The sequence below is a fragment of the Gastrolobium bilobum genome, unplaced genomic scaffold (assembly GCF_033153095.1).
Source record: "Gastrolobium bilobum isolate Gb01-03AN ecotype WA unplaced genomic scaffold, APGP_CSIRO_Gbil_v1 utg38683, whole genome shotgun sequence".
Taxonomy (NCBI): domain Eukaryota; kingdom Viridiplantae; phylum Streptophyta; class Magnoliopsida; order Fabales; family Fabaceae; genus Gastrolobium; species Gastrolobium bilobum.
Genome location: NW_026899857.1, coordinates 72,405 through 92,639, shown reverse-complemented (window position 1 = coordinate 92,639; position 20,235 = coordinate 72,405). Strand labels below are relative to the sequence as shown.

Sequence of the window (20,235 nt, the reverse complement as noted above, 5' to 3'; positions counted from 1 at the left end):
TTGGAATGGAGAGAAAATCCATCCTATATGTGGCAATTTTCTTGGTGTCATGAACCAAGGTGAAGTGTTTTAATCATTTGGTAGCTTGAAATTCATTTTTATGGCCATTTTGAAGACTTTTGTGGTAAGAAAACTTTTATTTTCATCTTGTTTCATGAAGTTTCTTATTTAGGTTTTCATTGAAGTTGTGAAGCATTAATAGTGGCGTTCAAGTGTGATTTGAACTTGTTGTAGTTGGAAAGAATGATAAAGATTGAAAATAATCGGTGGAAATATGTTCAAAATATCATTTTGACAACCTTCAGAATTTTTAGATTTTTGACATAAAAGTGTGCTTACTTGTGTTGCAAGTAATAGATACATTGAATTATTGTTGATGGAGATTGTTTTCATTTGTATTTAGGGTTGAATCAAGTGAGCAAGTGACGAGAAACCAATCATGAGATAAGTCAATGGAGCTTGGCATTGAATCTTGAGTGATTCCATAATAGGTAAGTTATCAATTGTGACATTGATGTTGTGTGTTAGTAGCTTGCAATGTGTATTTGTAAGTGATATTGATGGTGTTCCTCACCTTTAATTAGGTGTTGGGCATAACAAGTGGTTGTGTGGACCATTTCAAGTGCACTTTCAAGTGTGTGAAGGTAACTTGTGCTTGTAGCAAGTTATATATTGGAAGCTTTAGAGCCAAGCTTTCGAACATTGGGAATTGATCTCTTTATTGTTCCATCAAGCCTGGTGGTGGGTTTTGGTTTTATATATGGAATACAATAAATCGAATATAATGCATGATGTGTGATGTTTGTGGTGTGATATAAGAGGGATTCTTATACGGGTGAGTTGATTGATTACGTAATTCCCACAGTAGTTTGATAGTTTGCGTAATTCCTACAATATATTGCTCGGTTGTGTAAATCATACATTGTTCTTTGGCCTCAGGATTATTTGTCTAGAGCATCTTGTTGATGGTATGTTTACTATAAGGGATTGCTAGGACACTATTGTGTGTATTTCGAGGACGGTGTGAGGCACTAACAGGAATATTAGACAGCTATTTGCACACTTGACATGCATACATTCATGATTATGTTATTTATTGCTTGTTGCCTGAAGTGAGCTTTGGGGAAGAGAGATTCTCCAAGGACCCTTAGTTTACTGAGATATATATGTATATCTCACTCCACCTTTCGGGGCCGCTTTCAGGTACTGATGGTGCATGAGCATCTATTGTCAGGAGATCACTGTAGATTGTCTTTTACTGTATGCTGCTATTGTTGCTATTTTATGGTTTATGCATTTTGAGAGCATAGGAAATGTCTATGCCTTTTGGATATGCCTATATTGTATGTTTAAAGAGCATGTATAGGGTATCACATCTGACGTATGCATTTATTTTACTTGACGTTATGTTGTATATTTGATTTGTAGTTAGAGATACAATTTGTATATTTAAAATGCATGACTGGTGTAGTTGAAGTTAGTTCACAGATGAATAAATGGATTAAGCTTTGACTTGACAAGATAAATGTATGTTCGTATTATCAAATTATCAATTCAGTAGGAAAATGTTAAGACATTAAAGCAAAGAAGTGCTGTCAAAATTTTGTATACTTATGAGTACAAATTTTGAAAGGACATATCTCACTCATTTTTTAACCAAATGAAGTGTGTGAGGTATCAAATTAAAGCTTAGGGTATCTAGTTTCTTGTCCTAAAAGATGGGATTTTCTGGGTGCCATATCGTTCCTAGAATCGGTAAAAATGAACATTGTCTGAAACTGTCCTGTTTTGACAACACACTTTTTGGAGTTTGTAAAATTCATACCTTATTCATTCCTTAACCAAACGAGACGAAAATTATGTCAAATTAAATCCCCAGATGTCTAGTTTTTTGTATAAAAATTTGAGAATAAAATAGGCCGTGGAACTCTCCCAGTTTCTGTTTATGTTCGCTACACTGTTTCACTATAGTTCAGTTTTAAGTAGTTGGCTTACGGCGAACCTATCTTGAGTTATATATATTGTTTGAGCCGTGTAATATGCCATTGAAAAGTTTGAGAGGTCTACTTTAACATAGTGAAATAAGGGAATTTATGGTGAAGGTTGGCAGTCCCAATTTTTGGAATGTAAGGGCGGTTCATTAATGAATAAACAACAGAGAGTGTCCTTCATTATGTTAGTCGATGGGGGCTACATGGGGAATGGTTTTGGAGTTTGTTTACACTCTTGGTTTGTGGTATTGCCTAATAAGGGAAAGGTAAATCAAAATAATTAATGCTTTTGAATATTGTACAGGTTATAATTATTGTAATTGAATTAATTGAATGCGAAAATAATTATTAGCAGTAAATAGAATAGAAGTAAAAAAAAATTATCAGTAATTTTAATTAATTACTGCGATTGTAACTGCGCCTAATATCATATGTGATGATAAAAAATCGGGTCGACACAGGGTGTTACTGAAATGGACTTAAAAACTTTGATAAAAGAGGGACACAATTAAGAAAATATTAAAAAAGTGGATAAGATCCACTAAGGAGAAGAGAAAGAAATAAAAAATAATAATATAAGTCTCACCCACTTTTGGTGTATGCATGAGAAGTGTTTTCTCATATGATCTTTCGATTTTAGTGAAAAAAAATTTCTTTCTTTTTTAATAAATGTGAGGCTCACCACTAGTTGAGTCATAACATGATAAAACAATTCTCATACAATATAAGAAAATCAAAGCGCTTAAAGTTAAAACATAAAAAATATACATACAAGTTCTCCATTAGTTTTTTAATGTACAATTGCATGCGTAGTAGTGCAACAAACAATAAACCTTACAAAGGAAAATACTGAACAGGACCACCATTAGTTTTTTTACAATATAATAATAATATAATCAAGTTCTAGTGGGTAACATGAAAGGTACTCAAAGATTAAGATATCCTTTTTGTCTGGCTGCTATGTTTAGTATTTTAAAAAAGTAATGTTAAACAAGTATTTAGCAACCAATAAAGCCGAGCACAGTTTCTAGATTGTTGAATTCTTTAAACATGTTGACAGAAATTCGATCTCTGATCGTGTGTATAAAAAAGATTTTATTGGAAGAGATATACTCACTTAATGTGATATCCCGCTTCGAAAGAATTAATCTTCCTCTATCGGCTAGAGGATACTTGGAAGAAAAAAAAAAAGTGTTCTCAGAGTAATGAATTTTTACATTGAAAAAATATTTCTTCCACACTTAGCCGAAACTAGTTAACGTTATGGATATATTTTTTGGGCTGGTTAACTATATGGATATGCGTGCGTGATTAAAAAAAAACTTCGGATTTCGGGTGCAAATTGCAATGCAGTCTCTTTTGAATGGATTCTTAGGCCAAAATGAACATACACATGCAGATGATTTCTTTGAACGGATTCCTTTTGTTAAAATAAGAGGAATAGTACTGATCAAGCTAGAGTTGGAACGAGCGCATATTTAGTACCACGGTTGCATCCAATAGTGAGTACTACTGCTATTCCAAACTCGACACTTGTATTTAATAAGATAGTCACTAGCGACAATTTTTTTTTATTTCTGTTTCATCTTCCTTGACATGTTGGTGTTGAATTTTTATTGAGGGGATGTATAAAGGGTTGGGTGCGACGGTAATATTTTAGATATTTGCAGTTGGGACATAACATCATGAACCTAGCCGGAATAGTGATCATAGTATATATATATCCAGATTTCAATGGTGTGCATTGTGTGATGGGATTTAAATTCATAAAAATATTTTATTACTTATATAAAATGAAATCAATGATGAAAATCTTAATTAATTTTTTTTATTCAAAATTGTAAAGAATATGATGCATCAAAAGTCAAAACTGCACATACATTATAGGTCAAATTAGATTCTAACACGGACTAATTCAATCAATAGCATATATGTTTTTGAAATTTTATATAATGATTTTCACCTTTTACAATTTAATATGAACTACGTAATTAATGTATATTTTTTTAGATTAATTTAACTATTCCCTCTTTATAAATTGGTACTTGGTGTTGCATCAATAGTGAGTTCAACTACAACCTGGGAATTTTCACATTCTCTGACTCTTTTCCTTGAAGTCAGATCATGGCATCTCACATAAAAGGTTTTTTCCGGGGATATTCCAATCGGTTCATTGCTTCGCGATTAGTCCGATTCGGAACGAGTTCCAGGATTAAGGCTTTAAACCACTCCCAAAGACGGTACTGGAATAGATTGAACACATATTCACACCCCCACTTGTTCAGTTCTCTAACTCCAACTGAACTACCATCATTTGGTTCTCACGTAAAAGCTTGGGTCTACACTGAATATGGGAATATAGAAGAGATTCTCAAATTTGATCCTAATGTAGCTATACCAGATATCAAGGAAGACCAAGTGCTTATAAAGGTTGTGGCTGCTGCCCTTAATCCTGTAGATAATTTGAGGGCTCTTGGGTATTTTAAGGACACTGACTCTCCTTTACCCGTAAGATTTTATAAATTATGTTTGGCTTTATAAGCAAAATTTCCATTTTTTATAGTCTAACATAATTTTTTTTGTTTTTGTTTTTGTTTTTGTTTATAAATCTTGCATTGTTTATTTTTGTGTTTGGTGTTGGAAAGACTGCTCCGGGGAATGATGTTGCTGGTGTGGTGGTAAGAGTGGGAAGTAAAGTGAGGAAATTTAAGATTGGTGATGAAGTTTATGGTGATATCAATGAACTTGCTGTGAACCATCCAAAAACCATTGGTTCTTTGGCAGAATATACTACTGCTGAAGAGAAAGTATTGGCTCATAAACCCTCCAATTTGAGCTTTGTTGAAGCTGCTAGCCTTCCTGTAGTGATCCTTACTGCTTATCTAGGACTTGAAAGAGTTGGGTTTTCTGCTGGCAAATCTATACTTGTTCTTGGAGGTTCTGGAGGAGTTGGAACCCTTGTTATTCAGGTTTGGTGATGTATAATTTGTAGCATGATTAAATACAATAAGATATTTTATCCTCTAACTGAAACCAAATGATTTGTTGTGTATATGTTTGATGATGTAGCTGGCCAAACATGTTTTTGGAGCATCTAAGGTTGCAGCTACTGCTAGTACTCCAAAACTTGAATTGTTGAGGAGCTTGGGAGCAGACTTGCCTATTGATTATACAAAAGATAATTTTGAAGAATTGTCAGAAAAGTTTGATGTTGTGTATGATACAGTAGGTAAGATATTTAAATTTAACCAATATTTATTTTTTATGTCCTTCTATGAAGTTGTCTTGTATAGATATAATTGAAAACTAAAACAATGTTGATTCCAAAAACAGGACAGAGTGACAAGGCATTGAAGGCTATTAAAGAAGGGGGCAAAGTTGTGACCATAGTAGGACCTGCAACTCCACCAGCTATTCAGTTTTTTCTCACTGCAGATGGGGCTGTGTTGGAGAAACTACAACCTTACTTAGAGAGTGGCAAGGTGAAGCCAGTGTTGGACCCCAAGAGCCCCTTTCCGTTTTCTCAAACTGTGGAAGCATATGCATACCTTAAGACTAATAGAGCCATTGGAAAAGTAGTCATACATCCCATCCCATAAGCATAACTAAGCATATCAATTTCTGCATTGCATGCTGACCTTAATATTTGTGCTCTCAGGTTATTTGGGTGGATAATTACAGAGCACAGTAATTTATGTTCAAAGCACAATATTTTAAGTTAAAGAGTTTGTGTTTAAATTGGTAATAAATCACTCAGAAATGTGGCTTTGATGGTCACGTATTTGGCTTGTGGGTCACAAAATAAGTAATGCCTAAAGTTGAGGAGAAATATAACTTCTCAGTTCCATTTGAGCATTGTAACACTGTAATATTATGGCTTGTTCAGAGATTGCACCCTCTTTGCCTCGTGGAAAATATAGAGATTGCTAAATTTTTTTTTTTTTTTTTTTCATTTAGAGTATGTTTGACGCATTTTTTAAAGTTAAAAATTATTTTGTTAAAATAAAATAAAAAACTTAAAAAAAAATTAAAAGCAATTTGATAATTATATAAAAGTTATTCTTAGGGTTTTAAAGAGAGCAGATGAAATAATTTGTCATTAGAACAAATCATTAGTTTAAAAGACAAAATTTATAAATACAAGTTTAAAATAAGGATAAAATTATAAAATAAGTATGAGAATCCAAAAAGCTGATATACATCTTGAAAAAAGTTTCTGGGCAGTTTTTAATTTTTTTCCTTCGTTATATAAAAAACTCTTTTTATAATAAAAACTTTCATAAAATTATATTTGGTTAAGCTTGTGTTTTTAAGAAGAAGTAAAGTTAAAAATTAGAGCCTGTTTGGATCCTCTTATTTTTAAGCTAGAAGCTACTTATAAGCTAAAGCTAAAAAAAAGAGCTTAAAAAAAGAAGCTAAAAACTGTTTGGAAATTACATAAAAAATTTAGCTTAAAAATTAGTTAAAAGCACATATTTCAAGAAAATTATTTCTCTCTCTATTTTTATCACTCTTCATTTTTAAAAAAAGCACATAATTCAAGAAAAACAGATCAGAGCTTAAAAAAAAGCTCCTCCTAGGAGCTTTTAATTTTCAGCTTTTTTCTTCATTATAAAATAAAGAGCTTTTCATTATAAGAGCTTTTTCCAAAACCTGTTTGGCCTAGCTTATGCTTATAAGTAGCGTCTAGCTTAAAAATAAGAGGATCCAAACAGGCACTTAGACACATCAAATAAGCACTTATTCATTTATCTTGATCAAAATTTGATTTTGAAAACTCTTATTTCTTTTGATTTAAGGTATATGATGAATCAATAAAAAAAATATGATTATCTATTTATATATAATATAAAATTTCTTTTGGGTGGAAAAATCAAAGTGGAAATGAACGTGAATCTGCAAAAAAATAAAAGTATAAACAATAGCGAAAAAGTCTAATAAGTTTTTTTATGAGAAAAAAGTGTAATAATAAATGTGTAAATAGATCATTCTTATATTTAGTAAAATAATAAAGATTTAGATTAAAGAAAATACTCAGACCAACTTATATTATATTAATTATTTTAAATAAAATAAATTAAAATTATTATAAATTAATTTCAAATAATAAAATAATATTAGTATAATTTTTTCTTCACCTCATTCTCAGTATGCTCGAAAATTTAATAGGTTAAATTTTTGTTTTTGATACATAAAGAAAAGCAAAGAAGCAGACAACAGAAAGAAAAGAATCACCCGACATCCTTAATTCGAGGAGTGACTGAGGAGTTCGCAAGCAAAAGCAAAAGTAATTCAGGAGGACGTTCTGAGAAGACATGATCATCATCCATATCTTGGCGGTCTAGCAGGAGGTTTGCCAAGTAATTGGCGCAGTAATTGGCCTCCCTCAGTGTATGAATAAAGTGGACTTGGTAGTTACGATTGACCAATGCTCGAATTCAAGTCACCAAATATGACTCACGAGCTTTCTTACCATGCCTTATGAGCAATGTGACAAGAGAGCTTAAGTCAAACTTAAGTCGCTTTCGATAATTAGTTTCCTGACACCTTTACTCCAAGCTAGCTGGACCCCTTTCAGAACACCTCGCGGTTCTGCATTCGACACTAAACAAGTACCAATTCTGTAAGAAAATTTATCTCCGGTTGCAACTTGAGTCTCGCAGCTCCCCACCACAAGAAGCAACCCCTAGATTGCCCTTAGAAGCACAATCTGTATTTAATTTAATAAATTCTTTCGGAGGAGGAAGCCAAATAATAGTACGCTAGATTAGAAGAGAAGTGTCTTGTACAAACACATCGCACACTTGCTGTGCATTTTCAATCATAGCGAGAAACGAGGGGATAAAAGGATATGCTGGTTTAATTAAATAGCTAATATGATTGGCCAGATTCTTTTATAAAAAAAATAGTTAAGGATGTCTTAGTTTTGCATTTAGCCAATAAACTAGACCAATGCTCTACATATATATGGTTTATAAGGTTGGACAGAACTAGCCTAATTTGTCTAGTAAAGTAACACAAAATCAGGTCTAAAAAAAACCTGTAAAAATAATAGGCTAGACCACCTTTAGAAGGGGTTTAAAGCCTTAATCCTGAACCCGTCCCGAATCAGATTAGTGGCGAAATGATAAATCAATTGAAATATTTCTAAAAATAATAATAATAGGCCAGTATTATTAATTTTTAACAAAATAAAATAAAATAATTATTTAAATAATTTTAAATAATAAAAGAAAATTAGTTTAGTTATTTTTTCTAATTCGCCTTGAAGATTGATGGTTTAAATGGATTAATAGATCAGAGCATATATTATATAAAAGAATATTAAGGATGCCTTAATTTGCAAAAACTATTGAGCCAAAAATTTTACGCTTAGTATTTACAAAAAAAAAAAAATTTACGCTTAGTTGTTTAACATATGATTTTGCATCTCAGAAAATTACCGAAATTGATATAATAATCTGCAACTATATGACTTGATGTATCAAAAAAATTTGATCGTTTTATGCCATATCAGAAATTATTTTCAATATTTTTAAAAAAGAAAAAGAATTTTTTTTCAAAAATTCATCAAAGATTAATTTTGTAAAATTAGTCCACATTTTCAAGAATCATTGACAATCAATATAACAACCCCCAAATTGATATCAAAGGTTAGTATTCACCCGAGGTTTGCCCAATTAAATGTATTCGAGTCTCCAATTTGAGGATAAAAGCATTCACAGTTCAATAAATAAAAAAATAGGCAGTGCAAATCACTTGCATTTGGAAACCTTAAGGGCATGTTTGATGCATAGTATAGGATAAGACCTGATAGTATAAGGCTTGATTGTATAAGACCTGATTGAATTTTAACACTATCCAGTATTTGACACGGTATTGTATAAAGTAATATATTATATAAGATAATATCATCTAGTATTTGATAATGCACTGTATAATACTATATAGAATAAAAATAAATATTTTTAATAAAAATATCCTTTAATAAAGAATTTATATAATTCTTCAAAAAAAAATGTCATATGATATTAATTTTTATAAAAATTTACTGATCAGTGTGTCAAAAACATAAATTAATCTTTATAAAAATAAAAATATTCAATATTTTAAAAATTAATAAATTGAAAAATTAATTTTTATTTTAATATATTAATATTAAAGTAATTTATTAATTTTTGATAATTACACTGGTCAACGATGTTAACACACCAACCTCTTATCAGGCCTTATCCCTCCCCCTTAGGCCGGATTACGTTATACATCGTTTTGATGTATTAAGGGATCCTGCTGTATAAGCTTATACTATACGATGGTCACACCAAACAACCGAAAATGTCATAGCGTATAGTATAAACTTATACTATCAGGCCTTATACGTCACACCAAACATGCCCTAAATGTATGTAATTCACACCTTTCTGCTTTTGTTCCTTTTAATATAGGGAAAAAGAAGTATCATTTAAAAGGACACAAGTTGTGTCCTTTTAGATGATTTACACAAAATATGACTTTGTGTGAATCTGAAAAGTTGATTTTTTTTCTCTCTCTTCAGCCACATCTTACGTGTAAAGTGAAAAAAAGTAACTTTTCAGACTTACACAGAGTATGACTGTGTAAGTCACTAATATGACACAACTTGTGTCCTTTTAAATGACACAAACTAAACCCTTTAGTATAATTTCTAAAGTCCCGTTCAGTATGGATTAATTAAAATAAAGTATAAACATGAGAGAGGAGTACCCATGTGGGTGCCTACGGTTCTATCAATGGTTCTAGTTGTAACCCTCTTAATTTTTGCTGTCAAAGAATAGTAGTTAAACAGTGGGCTCTTGTCTATCGTAATAACTCTTGTGTGCTCCAATTATTCTAAAAATTTCTAGGCAGAAACTAGAGAGGCAAAGCTTTGAGGAAGCTTTGGAATCACTCATTTTGGAGGTCTATGGACCAACTTATGAATTTTTGAAATATACTGCCTAAAACCAAAAACGTGAATGAAATAACTATAATTTCTTCTAAAATTCAATGATGGACGATTAGACATCAATTACACCAAATTTTTTGAAATTTTAATGCACACTAGATGAGGACCTTATCTTTCAAATTCAACAAGTTTCGTAAAAGAAATATGAAATTTATAGCGTCCATTATACTACAGCTGTCTGAACTCACTATGCTCAGTTAACAGCAATCCAATTATCATGAGTTACCTCCATTTATTCATTAAATTGTACTGATCCCTACAACACCCTTGAAAGTTCTGTCAAGTAATGATATGCCACCATTTGTAACTAACTCTCGCAAAAGATACTGTGATCCTCAAATAGTGATTTGTACCAGGAGCGTTATTCTTACTACCTAAAAGTTTTATAACCTATTTTTTTATTGTTGATTTTCGTCAATTCAACGGTTATAATTTATTGAAAATTAATAATTAATAATAAATGTGACCCGATAAATCATAACCGTTAGATTGACAAAAATCAACAGTGAAAAAATAAGTTGTAAGAGGTTGAAAAACTTTTAGATTGTAAGTATAATGCTCTCTTTTTTTATTGATTCATCATATACCTTAAATCAAAAGAAATAAGTGTTTTCAAAATCAAATTTTGAACAAGATAAATTAATAAGTGCCTATTTGAAGTGTGTTATTTTTAACTCTCTTCTCCTGAAAAAGCGCAGAAGCTTAACCAAAAATAATTTTATGAAAGCTTTTATTATAAAAAAAAGTTTTTCATAATGAAGGAAAAAAGCTGAAAGCTCCCACGAGGAGCTTTTTTCAATATGTATATCAGTTTTTTGGATTCCTTATTCTTATTTTACAATTTTATCTTTATTTTAAATTTATATTTATAAATTTTGTCCTTTACCCTAATGATTTGTTCTAATGACAAATTATTTCATTTCCTCTCTTTAAAATCATAAGAATAACTTTATATAATTACCAAATTGCATTTACTTTTTTTTTGAAGTTTTTTTATTTTAACAAAATAATTTTTAAGTTAAAAAAAAATGCGTCAAACATACTATGAAAAGCACCAAAAGTCAGCAATCTCTATATTTTCAAGGAGGCAAAGCGGGTGCGATGATATCTGAACAAGCCATAATATTACAGTGTTACAATGCTCAAATGGAACTGAGAAGTTATATTTCTTCTCAACTTTAGGCATTACTTATTTTGTAACCCACAAGCCAAATACATAACCATCAAAGCCACATTTCTGAGTGATTTATTACCAATTTAAACACACAAACTCTTAACTTAAAATACTGTGCTTTGAACATAAATTGCTGTGCTCTCTAATTATCACCCAAATAACTGATAGCACAAATATTAAGGTCAGCATGCACAGCAGAAATTGATATGCTTAGTTATGCTTATGGGATGGGATGTATGACTACTTTTCCAATGGCTCTATTAGTCTTAAGGTATGCATATGCTTCCACAGTTTGAGAAAATGGAAAGGGGCTCTTGGGGTCCAACACTGGCTTCACCTTGCCACTCTCTAAGTAAGGTTGTAGTTTCTCCAACACAGCCCCATCTGCAGTGAGAAAAAACTGAATAGCTGGTGGAGTTGCAGGTCCTACTATGGTCACAACTTTGCCCCCTTCTTTAATAGCCTTCAATGCCTTGTCACTCTGTCCTGTTTTTGGAATCAACAGTGTTTTAGTTTTCAATTATATCTATACAAGACAACTTCGTAGAAGGACATAAAAAATATATATATAGAAAAAAATGAAAATTCAGTCACTGAACCCGTCCAGTGCACTAAGTTATCCCTCGAAAACTTAGTACACTAAATATTATAATGGTGTTTTTTAGATGTTTTCCTGAAAGAACATAGTCATAATATTTACTATAATTGTGTTCTCACGGGAGAACTTAGTGCACTGGATCGAATTTTACATTCAGAGTTATTGTACACTCACCGAACCCATATATATATATATTGGTTCAATTTAAATATCTGACCTATTGTATCATACACTACATCAAACTTTTCTGACAATTCTTCAAAATTATCTGTTGTATAATCAATAGGCAAGTCTGCTCCCAAGCTCCTCAACAATTCAAGTTTTGGAGTACTAGCAGTAGCTGCAACCTTGGATGCTCCAAAAACATGCTTGGCCAGCTACATCATCAAACATATACACAACAAATCATTATTTGCTTTCAGTTAGAGGATAAAATATCTTAATGTATTTAATCATGCTACAAATTATACATCACCAAACCTGAATAACAAGGGTTCCAACTCCTCCAGAACCTCCAAGAACAAGTATAGATTTCCCAGCAGAAAACCCAACTCTTTCGAGTCCTAGATAAGCAGTAAGGATCACTACAGGAAGGCTAGCAGCTTCAATAAAGCTCAAATTGGAGGGTTTATGAGCCAATACTTTCTCTTCAGCAGTAGTATATTCTGCCAAAGAACCAATGGTTTTTGGATGGTTCACAGCAAGTTCATTGATATCACCATAAACTTCATCACCAATCTTGAATTTCGTCACTTTACTTCCCACTCTTACCACCACACCAGCAACATCATTCCCCGGAGCAGCCTTTCCAACACCAAACACAAAAATAAACAATGCAAGATTTAAAAAAAAAAAACAAAAACAAAAAAATTATGTTAGACTACACAAAATGGAAATTTTTGCTTATAAAGCCAAACATAATATATAAAATCTTACGGGTAAAGGAGAGTCAGTGTCCTTAAAATACCCAAGAGCCCTCAAATTATCTACAGGATTAAGGGCAGCAGCCACAACCTTTATTAGCACTTGGTCTTCCTTGATATCTGGTATTGCTACATTAGGATCAAATTTGAGAATCTCTTCTATATTCCCATATTCAGTGTAGACCCAAGCTTTTATGTGAGATCCCATGATGTGAATGCAAGGATAAGAGTCAGAGATTGTGAAAGTTCCCAGGTTGTAGTTGAACTCACTAATGATGGAACGCCAAGTGCCAATTTATGCAGAGGGAATAGTTAAAGGGTTTTATTAATCTTAAATAACATAATTTAAGTGTTGTTTCCAATACATACAATAAAATGAGGAGAGAAAGTGAAATGATGAAAGAGAAAGAAAAATATGTGGATCCCACCTCTTTAATGTGTGTAGGAAAGTGAGGTTATATTATGTTACATGATAAACATAATACCCATAGTTAAATTAATCTAAAAAAATTTACATTACGTAATTCATACTAAATTGTAAAAGGTGAAAATCATTATATAAAATTTCAAAAATATATATGCTATTGATTGAATTGGTCCGTGTTAGAATCTAATTTGACCAATAATTTGTGAGCAGTTTTGACTCTTGATGCATCAAATTATTGTTTAATGGGTTCCGTTTACAGCGTATTAAATAAAAAAAGGAAATGTTTTTCTCCTTTCATATAAGAGATGATTTGAATCTCCCCCGCACTCCGGTTTAGTCTCATAGCAGGCTCAAAGAGTCGAAGCTCGTGGGGATACCGGAGGGAACCAACACGTCTCAGAGAGATAATTAGGATTGGGTAACTCCAAAAGAAATGATTTGAATCCTACATATAGATTGAATTCCGTGCCAAATTTTTTTTTGTTTTATTTATTTTTTAATTGTTGGCCCCACTTTTTTTGTATTAGTAGGAGATGATTCTTCTCTTATGTAAAAGGAGAAAAGTATTTCCTATAAAAAAATCATAAAATATTATTTTATTCGAAAATAACCAAATATTATTTTATTGAAAAATAATAACTTATTAAAAAATAATAAAATATTATTGTATTACAAATAAAATAAAATATTTTACGAGCCGAATCTAGAGGCTTAGAAGCCAAGCCTGTTAAAATTGGCTCGTGGCTTGATTTTTAGGCAAATCTTTTAATGAGCTCAAGCCTGTATTATTTTTAAAACAGATCAAATCAAGCATAGCAAGATATTAAATGAGCTCAAGCTTGTACTATTTTTTAAATGAATCTTTTAAACTCTTGACAGGATACCTGACCCATTTGTACCCTACTGATCTCTTTTCAGCGAACAATTATTTCACAATCAGTTTATATCTCGAGCATTTAAATGTAAAACTGTTTTTCTTAATGGAAAACTTTAAGAAGAGATTTACATGCTCTAAACAGAAAGATTTGAAGACAATTCACAAGTGCACATTGCAAAATGGTGGAGCGGAGCGGAAGAACATAATTCTTCTTAAAAAAACAAGAGCTACGTTGAGAATTGTAAATTTAATCAAGTCTTCAATGGTTATCGTTGCATAGCAGGGAAAGACTCCCACAGATTTACATATACATGACCAATTGATGTAGTTAATTAGTGTCTTGGAATTCTTATTTTTTTAGAGGGAGTATTCTAACTACTAAAATTTTCCACTATTAACTTACTACCTATCTAATCACCATTAGATTAACATTTTCTTTTTCTTTAAAAACTTTTTAACATTCTCTCTCTTTGATCCAATGGTGATGTGATAGGTAGTAAGTTAGTAGTAAGAGTTTTTGATAGTTAGAATATCCTCAATTTTTTTTTTAAATCTATTTTAACTGCATTTATCTAATATTATCTATGGGATCCTTACGTTGTTGATGCGACACGTGGCAACTTGCAAGAGCAGGCTTAATTGAGGTTGGAATAAATTTTTGATGTTACTGTTGCATCAAGATTCAATGCATTTCATTAATAGAAGAATTATACGTCATAGAAAAGAAAAAAAATTTGAGAGAAAAAAAAAAAACTCTTCCGACTCCGCTCAATTTACCTATACCAAGATTCCTGCAAGTTCTTCTAAGCAGGTAAAAATCCTCCTCTCTTGTTTTTTTACTCCACCACTTGATCAGTGATCCCATTTTACACTCTCATTTTTTATATACAGGTAAAAAAAAAAAAAAAAAAATTCTTAAGTAAAGTAATAGGTACCCTGCTGTACCAAAAAAAAATAGCACCAACCGAGAAACATGTCTTTAGCTTAGTTTGGGACTTATTAAGGCATTACGTCATCGCAACGTTATGCTGACTACTTGGGGGATTATTTTATGTACATTTTTTAATAGTTATAATTTAATAATGTTATTCACACACGTAACCCTTACGCTTATATTACATCATATTCTTTAAAATTTTGAATAACAAATCAAAAAAACTTAATTTAGATTTTCATCTTTGACTTCATTTTATATAAGTAATAAAATATTTTTATGAATTTAAATCCCATCACACAATGCACACCATTGAAGTCTGGATATACTATGATCACTATTCCGGCTAGGTTCATGATGTTATGTCCCAACTCTAGCTCGATCAGTACTATTCCTCTTATTTTAACAAAAGGATTCCGTTCAAAGAAATCTACTGCATGTGTATCCATTCGAAAGAGACTGCATTGCAATTTGCACCCAGAATCCAAAGTTTTATTAATCACGCATATCCATATAGTTAACCACCCTAAAAAAACATATCCATATATAGTTAACTAGTTTCGGCTAAGTATAGAAGAAATACTTAAAAATTATTGCTCTAAGAACTCTTAAAAATACTTTTATATAACATTACTTAGTTAAAATACTAAACATAGTAGCCAGCCAGACAAAAGGATATCTTAATCTTTGAGTACCTTTCTTGTTATCCACTACACCATTTTTAATATGGTATTACGTACTAGTTCCACTAGAACTTGATTATATTATTTTTATAATGTATTTTTATGTGTTAAAATTTCATTCACTATATTGTAAAAAAACTAATGGTGGTCCCTCTTCAGTATTTTCCTTTGTAAGGTTTGATTGTTTATTGCACTACTCGGCATGCAAATGTACATTAAAAAACTAAGGGAGAACTTGTATGTATATTTTTTACGTTTTAACTTTTATGGAAAGGGAAAAATATTTATCTGGTCACTAGAGATAAAATTATCTAAAGTAAGCTTAAAATAATGTTGTTTTAGGTAGTAAGATTAAAAAATTATAATATTCAAGACTAATATAACTCTGTAATAAATTAGAATTACAAAAATATCTTGATTTTCACCACAAAACGACGTCGTTTTATGCTAACCGGAAATTACTTATATCCATTGATTGGAGAAATGCTTTACCCCCTATGAAAATATATCTCTTGTATTTTGTCTCATGCACACTGTAACGCCTGACAACTTGCAAGGGTTAACGACTGTCCCCACACACTAACACGAGACTTTTCAGCGTGCTTTGTCCTCACTCGCACACTTCCCGGGAAAACTTCCCAGGAGGTCACCCATCCCAGAATTGCCCCAAGTCAAGCACGCTTAACTATGGAGTTCTTCCGTTCCGGACTACTGAAAAGTAGATGCATCTTGTTAGTATAGGTAGTACCAATTAATTCTTATAAGCCATTCCCAACTGTACAGTCCCATACCAGCACAGTCTCTGGAATCCCTCTCTTTCGGGTGTTGATTCGATTCATTCATGTACCCCCCGTCCCTAGAAGCCTGCCAGGAGCCGCTCCTTGTCCATGCCCTTTCGCACCGGCGATCACTCCTCGCCCTCGTCAGCGCCCGGGATGTTACATGCCCACCAGCTTTCGCCTGGTTCGTCCTCGAACCACACCGTACTAGATGAGAGGCCTGCTCTGATACCACTTGTAACGCCTGACAACTTGCAAGGATTAACGACTGTCCCCATACACTAACACGAGACTTTTCAGCGTGCTTTGTCCTCACTCGCACACTTCCCGGAAAAACTTCCCAGGAGGTCACCCATCCCAGAATTGTCCCAAGTCAAGCACGCTTAACTATGGAGTTCTTCCGTTCCGGGCTACCGAAAAGTAGATGCATCTTGTTAGTATAGGTAGTACCAATTAATTCTTATAAGCCATTCCCAACTGTACAGTCCCATACCAGCACAGTCTATGGAATCCCTCTCTTTCGGGTGTTGATTCGATTCATTCATGTACCCCCGTCCCTAGAAGCCTGCTATGAGCCGCTCCTTGTCCATGCCCTTTCGCACCGGCGATCACTCCCCGCCCTCGTCAGCACCCGGGATGTTACACACACATAAAAAGTGAATACGACTCTTTGTTTTATTTTTTTTCCTTAGTGGGTCCAACCCACTTTTTTTAATATTTTCTTAATTGTACGTCTCCCTCTTCTATCAAAGTTTGTAAATGTACATTTGCTCATGCCTAAGTGCAACAAACAATCAAACCTTACAAAGGTAAATACTGAAGAGGACCACCATTAGTTTTTTTACAATATAGTGAAATGAAATTTTAACACATAAAAATACATTATAAAAATAATATAATACGTGATCGGGATAAATATTATATCAATACAAGGCTCAAACTAAAAGTCTTTACTACTAAGAAAGCTCATAGTCAATGAAGGCTGCACAGCCCATCTCTCCAAGCTGCACAATATTTATGACAGCAAAGACACCTCTATAGCAGCAAGCTCATGACAGCCATCAAGCTGTACAATATTAATGGCTTTATCCCATCAAGCACCACAATATCAAAGCTTATCTTAGCAAAGCTCCTCAACATTAAAGGCAGCATGGCAGCAAGTAACTTCAAGATACTTCATCTCCATGTATACTTCAACATTAAGACATCTCCAAGCTGCTCATATCTCTACTATAAATACATGTATCAACACTAAGGTACATCATCTTCTCCTACATAATTAAACCTGCTTGAATCATAACTGACTTAAGCGTCGAAGTGTCTTGCAGGTACACCCCTCATCGCGTTCCATTGAAGACTCATGGGATAAAGCGGCCCAACTGCAAGATGCTCTGACTCAAGACGGACGGTTCCAGACTGTGTAGAGAAAGATCACATGATCGGTCCAGTTGTAAAGATTTGGTCTGATCAATACGTAATACCATATTAAAAATGGTGTAGTGGGTAACATGATAGGTACTCAAAGATTAAGATATTCTAATATCCAAAAAAAAAAAGATTAAGATATCCTTTTGTCTGGCTGCTATGTTTAGTATTTTAAATAAGTAATGTTAAATAAAAGCATTTTTAAGTGTTCTTAGAGCAATAATTTTGTTAGTGAAAAAAATATTTCTTCTACACTTAGCCGAAACTAGTTAACTATATGGAGATGTTTTTTTAGGCTGGTTAACAATACGGATATGCGTGATTTATAAAACTTTGAATTTGGGGTGCAAATTGCAATGCAGTCACTTTTGAATGGATACACATGCAGATGATTTCTTTGACCGGATTCCTTTTGCCAAAATAGGAGGAATAGTAGTGATCGAGCTAGAGCTGGGTCGACATAACATCATGAACCTAGCCGGAATAGTGATCATAGTGTATCCAGAGTCCAGGCTCCGAGTGGATCCTTTGGACCTGGTCATGTAAATTTTTTTGTATTTAACCCTTTCATATCATTAAATAAGTGAGATTCAATTATTATTAATAAACAGAGAGATAGAAACAAAAGTTTCACGTAATCAAATTATACAAAATTTTGACATGAAAGAATTTATTCTCATCCAAACTTCAATGGTACAGTCTACATTGTATGATAGGATTTAAATTTGTAAAGAACCAATTCAACCTAAAAGTTTAAACTGTAAGAACCAATTCAATCCAAAAGGGTAAGATGGTTTCATATATCTTAACACGCTCACTCACACGAGAGGAAAGAAATTTCAACTGGTGAGGATCGAACCCGTACACCGAAGCTCTGATACCATGTAAAGAACCAATTCAACCCAAAAGCTTAAGCTGTTGGGTAAGGCTATATTAATGATTTTATATATCTCAACAAAATTTTTAAAAATATTTTATTCCTCGGTTGGAGCTGTTTTTTTTTTTTTTTGGTACAGCAGAGTACCTACTCGTTTTCTATAAAAAAAAAAATTATTTTTTTGACCTGCATATAAAAAAAAGTGTAAAATGTGATCACTGATCAAATGGTGGAGAAAAAAACATAAAAATAAAGGAGGATTTTGACCTGCATGGAGAAACCTTGCAGGAATCTTGGTGTAGCCAAATGGAGGAGTGGAGTCTGAAGAGGAGGAGTGGAGTCTGAAGAGTTGTTTCCACATGCGCTTACACTACAATCAACCTCGGTTGAGCCTTCTCTTGCAAGTTGCCACGTGTCGGATCAACTGTTGCAGACCTTGACACATGGCGAATTTTCAGCAGGGTCTTATCTCTAGTGCCTTGCTAACGTTTATTAAGTAAGTATACGCGACAACAAATAATAAAAGGCATATTTTAAACTCAATTATTATATTCTTAAGATCATGGTGTTTTTGCATATAACATAAACTAAACTAAACTAAAAATAAAATTAAAGACGGACTGCTAATCTAAAACTAAGTGTGAGTGACAATGTTTATAAAAAGATTTTTTTGTTAAAATGAGAATTTAATTAGTGCAGAAAAATTGAGCTAAATAAAAAGTAACTTAAGAATTGGGTTTTTCAAACTTGTTTTTCTAATGAGATCTAACATACAGATTTGGAAAAAGTAGTTTAAATAGATTAAACAAGAACAAGTGTTGGTTAAAAATAGTAAAGAGAACATATTGGGTTTCAAATTTCTCTTCCCAAAGTGCTACAGACTATGAAGCATCGACACTTCAAAAACTCTGATGTGTCGTGTCCGACACTCTCCGACACTCCAACACGCGTTATAGAAATTCAAAAAAAATTTCAAAGGTTGCGCTGCATTGAGTTTTTAGTTTCAATTATTAGATTCGTTGGATTACGGTTACCAATTTATTGAGTTTAATATAAATATTTGGGATATCTTATGTTTCTTTGAAAAATTTATGAATATCATAAGTTTTGTCAAGCGGGTCCAGGGGGAAGCCCGTGGCCGGGGGCTACCACCAATGAGCTAAGGCTACACCAACCGTAACAAGTGGATCCGACACCATGTCTCAACCCAAAACCTTAAGGCAGTGAGTTCATGGGTCCTTCCACTTATATATTTTTCATTTAGCCCATTACCAACCAATGTAGAACTCATCACACTTGAATATCCCAACAATCTCCCCCTCAAGTGTGAAACCCAACATTGATATGCTCCCCCTCCTAGCCAATCATCAGGCTAGCTCGAGCCCAATCCGGCTTTGATATCAATGTCAGGCGGGTCCAGGGGGAAGCCCGTGGCGGGAGGCCACCACCAATGAACTAAGGCTACACCAACCGTAGCAAGTGGATCCGACACCATGTCTCAACCCAATGCCTTAAGGTTTTGGGTTGACACGTGGTGTCGGATTCACTTGCTACGGTTGGTGT

The 20,235-nt window shown here is 33.0% G+C and overlaps 2 protein-coding genes across 2 annotated transcripts; one reads left to right on the top strand and one right to left on the bottom strand.

Moving 5' to 3' along the window:
* Positions 1-4,115: 4,115 nt before the first annotated feature.
* On the top strand, positions 4,116-5,590 carry LOC133293966 (2-methylene-furan-3-one reductase-like). Its single transcript, XM_061492602.1, has 4 exons — positions 4,116-4,499; positions 4,637-4,960; positions 5,061-5,220; positions 5,325-5,590. Exons 1-4 carry the CDS (start codon positions 4,116-4,118, stop codon positions 5,588-5,590), a joined length of 1,134 nt encoding a protein of 377 aa, XP_061348586.1.
* A 5,779-nt stretch (positions 5,591-11,369) lies between these two features.
* On the bottom strand, positions 11,370-19,033 carry LOC133293965 (2-methylene-furan-3-one reductase-like). The gene is made up of 5 exons (XM_061492601.1): positions 18,954-19,033; positions 12,684-12,939; positions 12,228-12,551; positions 11,965-12,124; positions 11,370-11,635 (listed from the first exon to the last, which is right to left on the bottom strand). Exons 1-5 carry the CDS (start codon positions 19,031-19,033, stop codon positions 11,370-11,372), a joined length of 1,086 nt encoding a protein of 361 aa, XP_061348585.1.
* Positions 19,034-20,235: the final 1,202 nt, after the last annotated feature.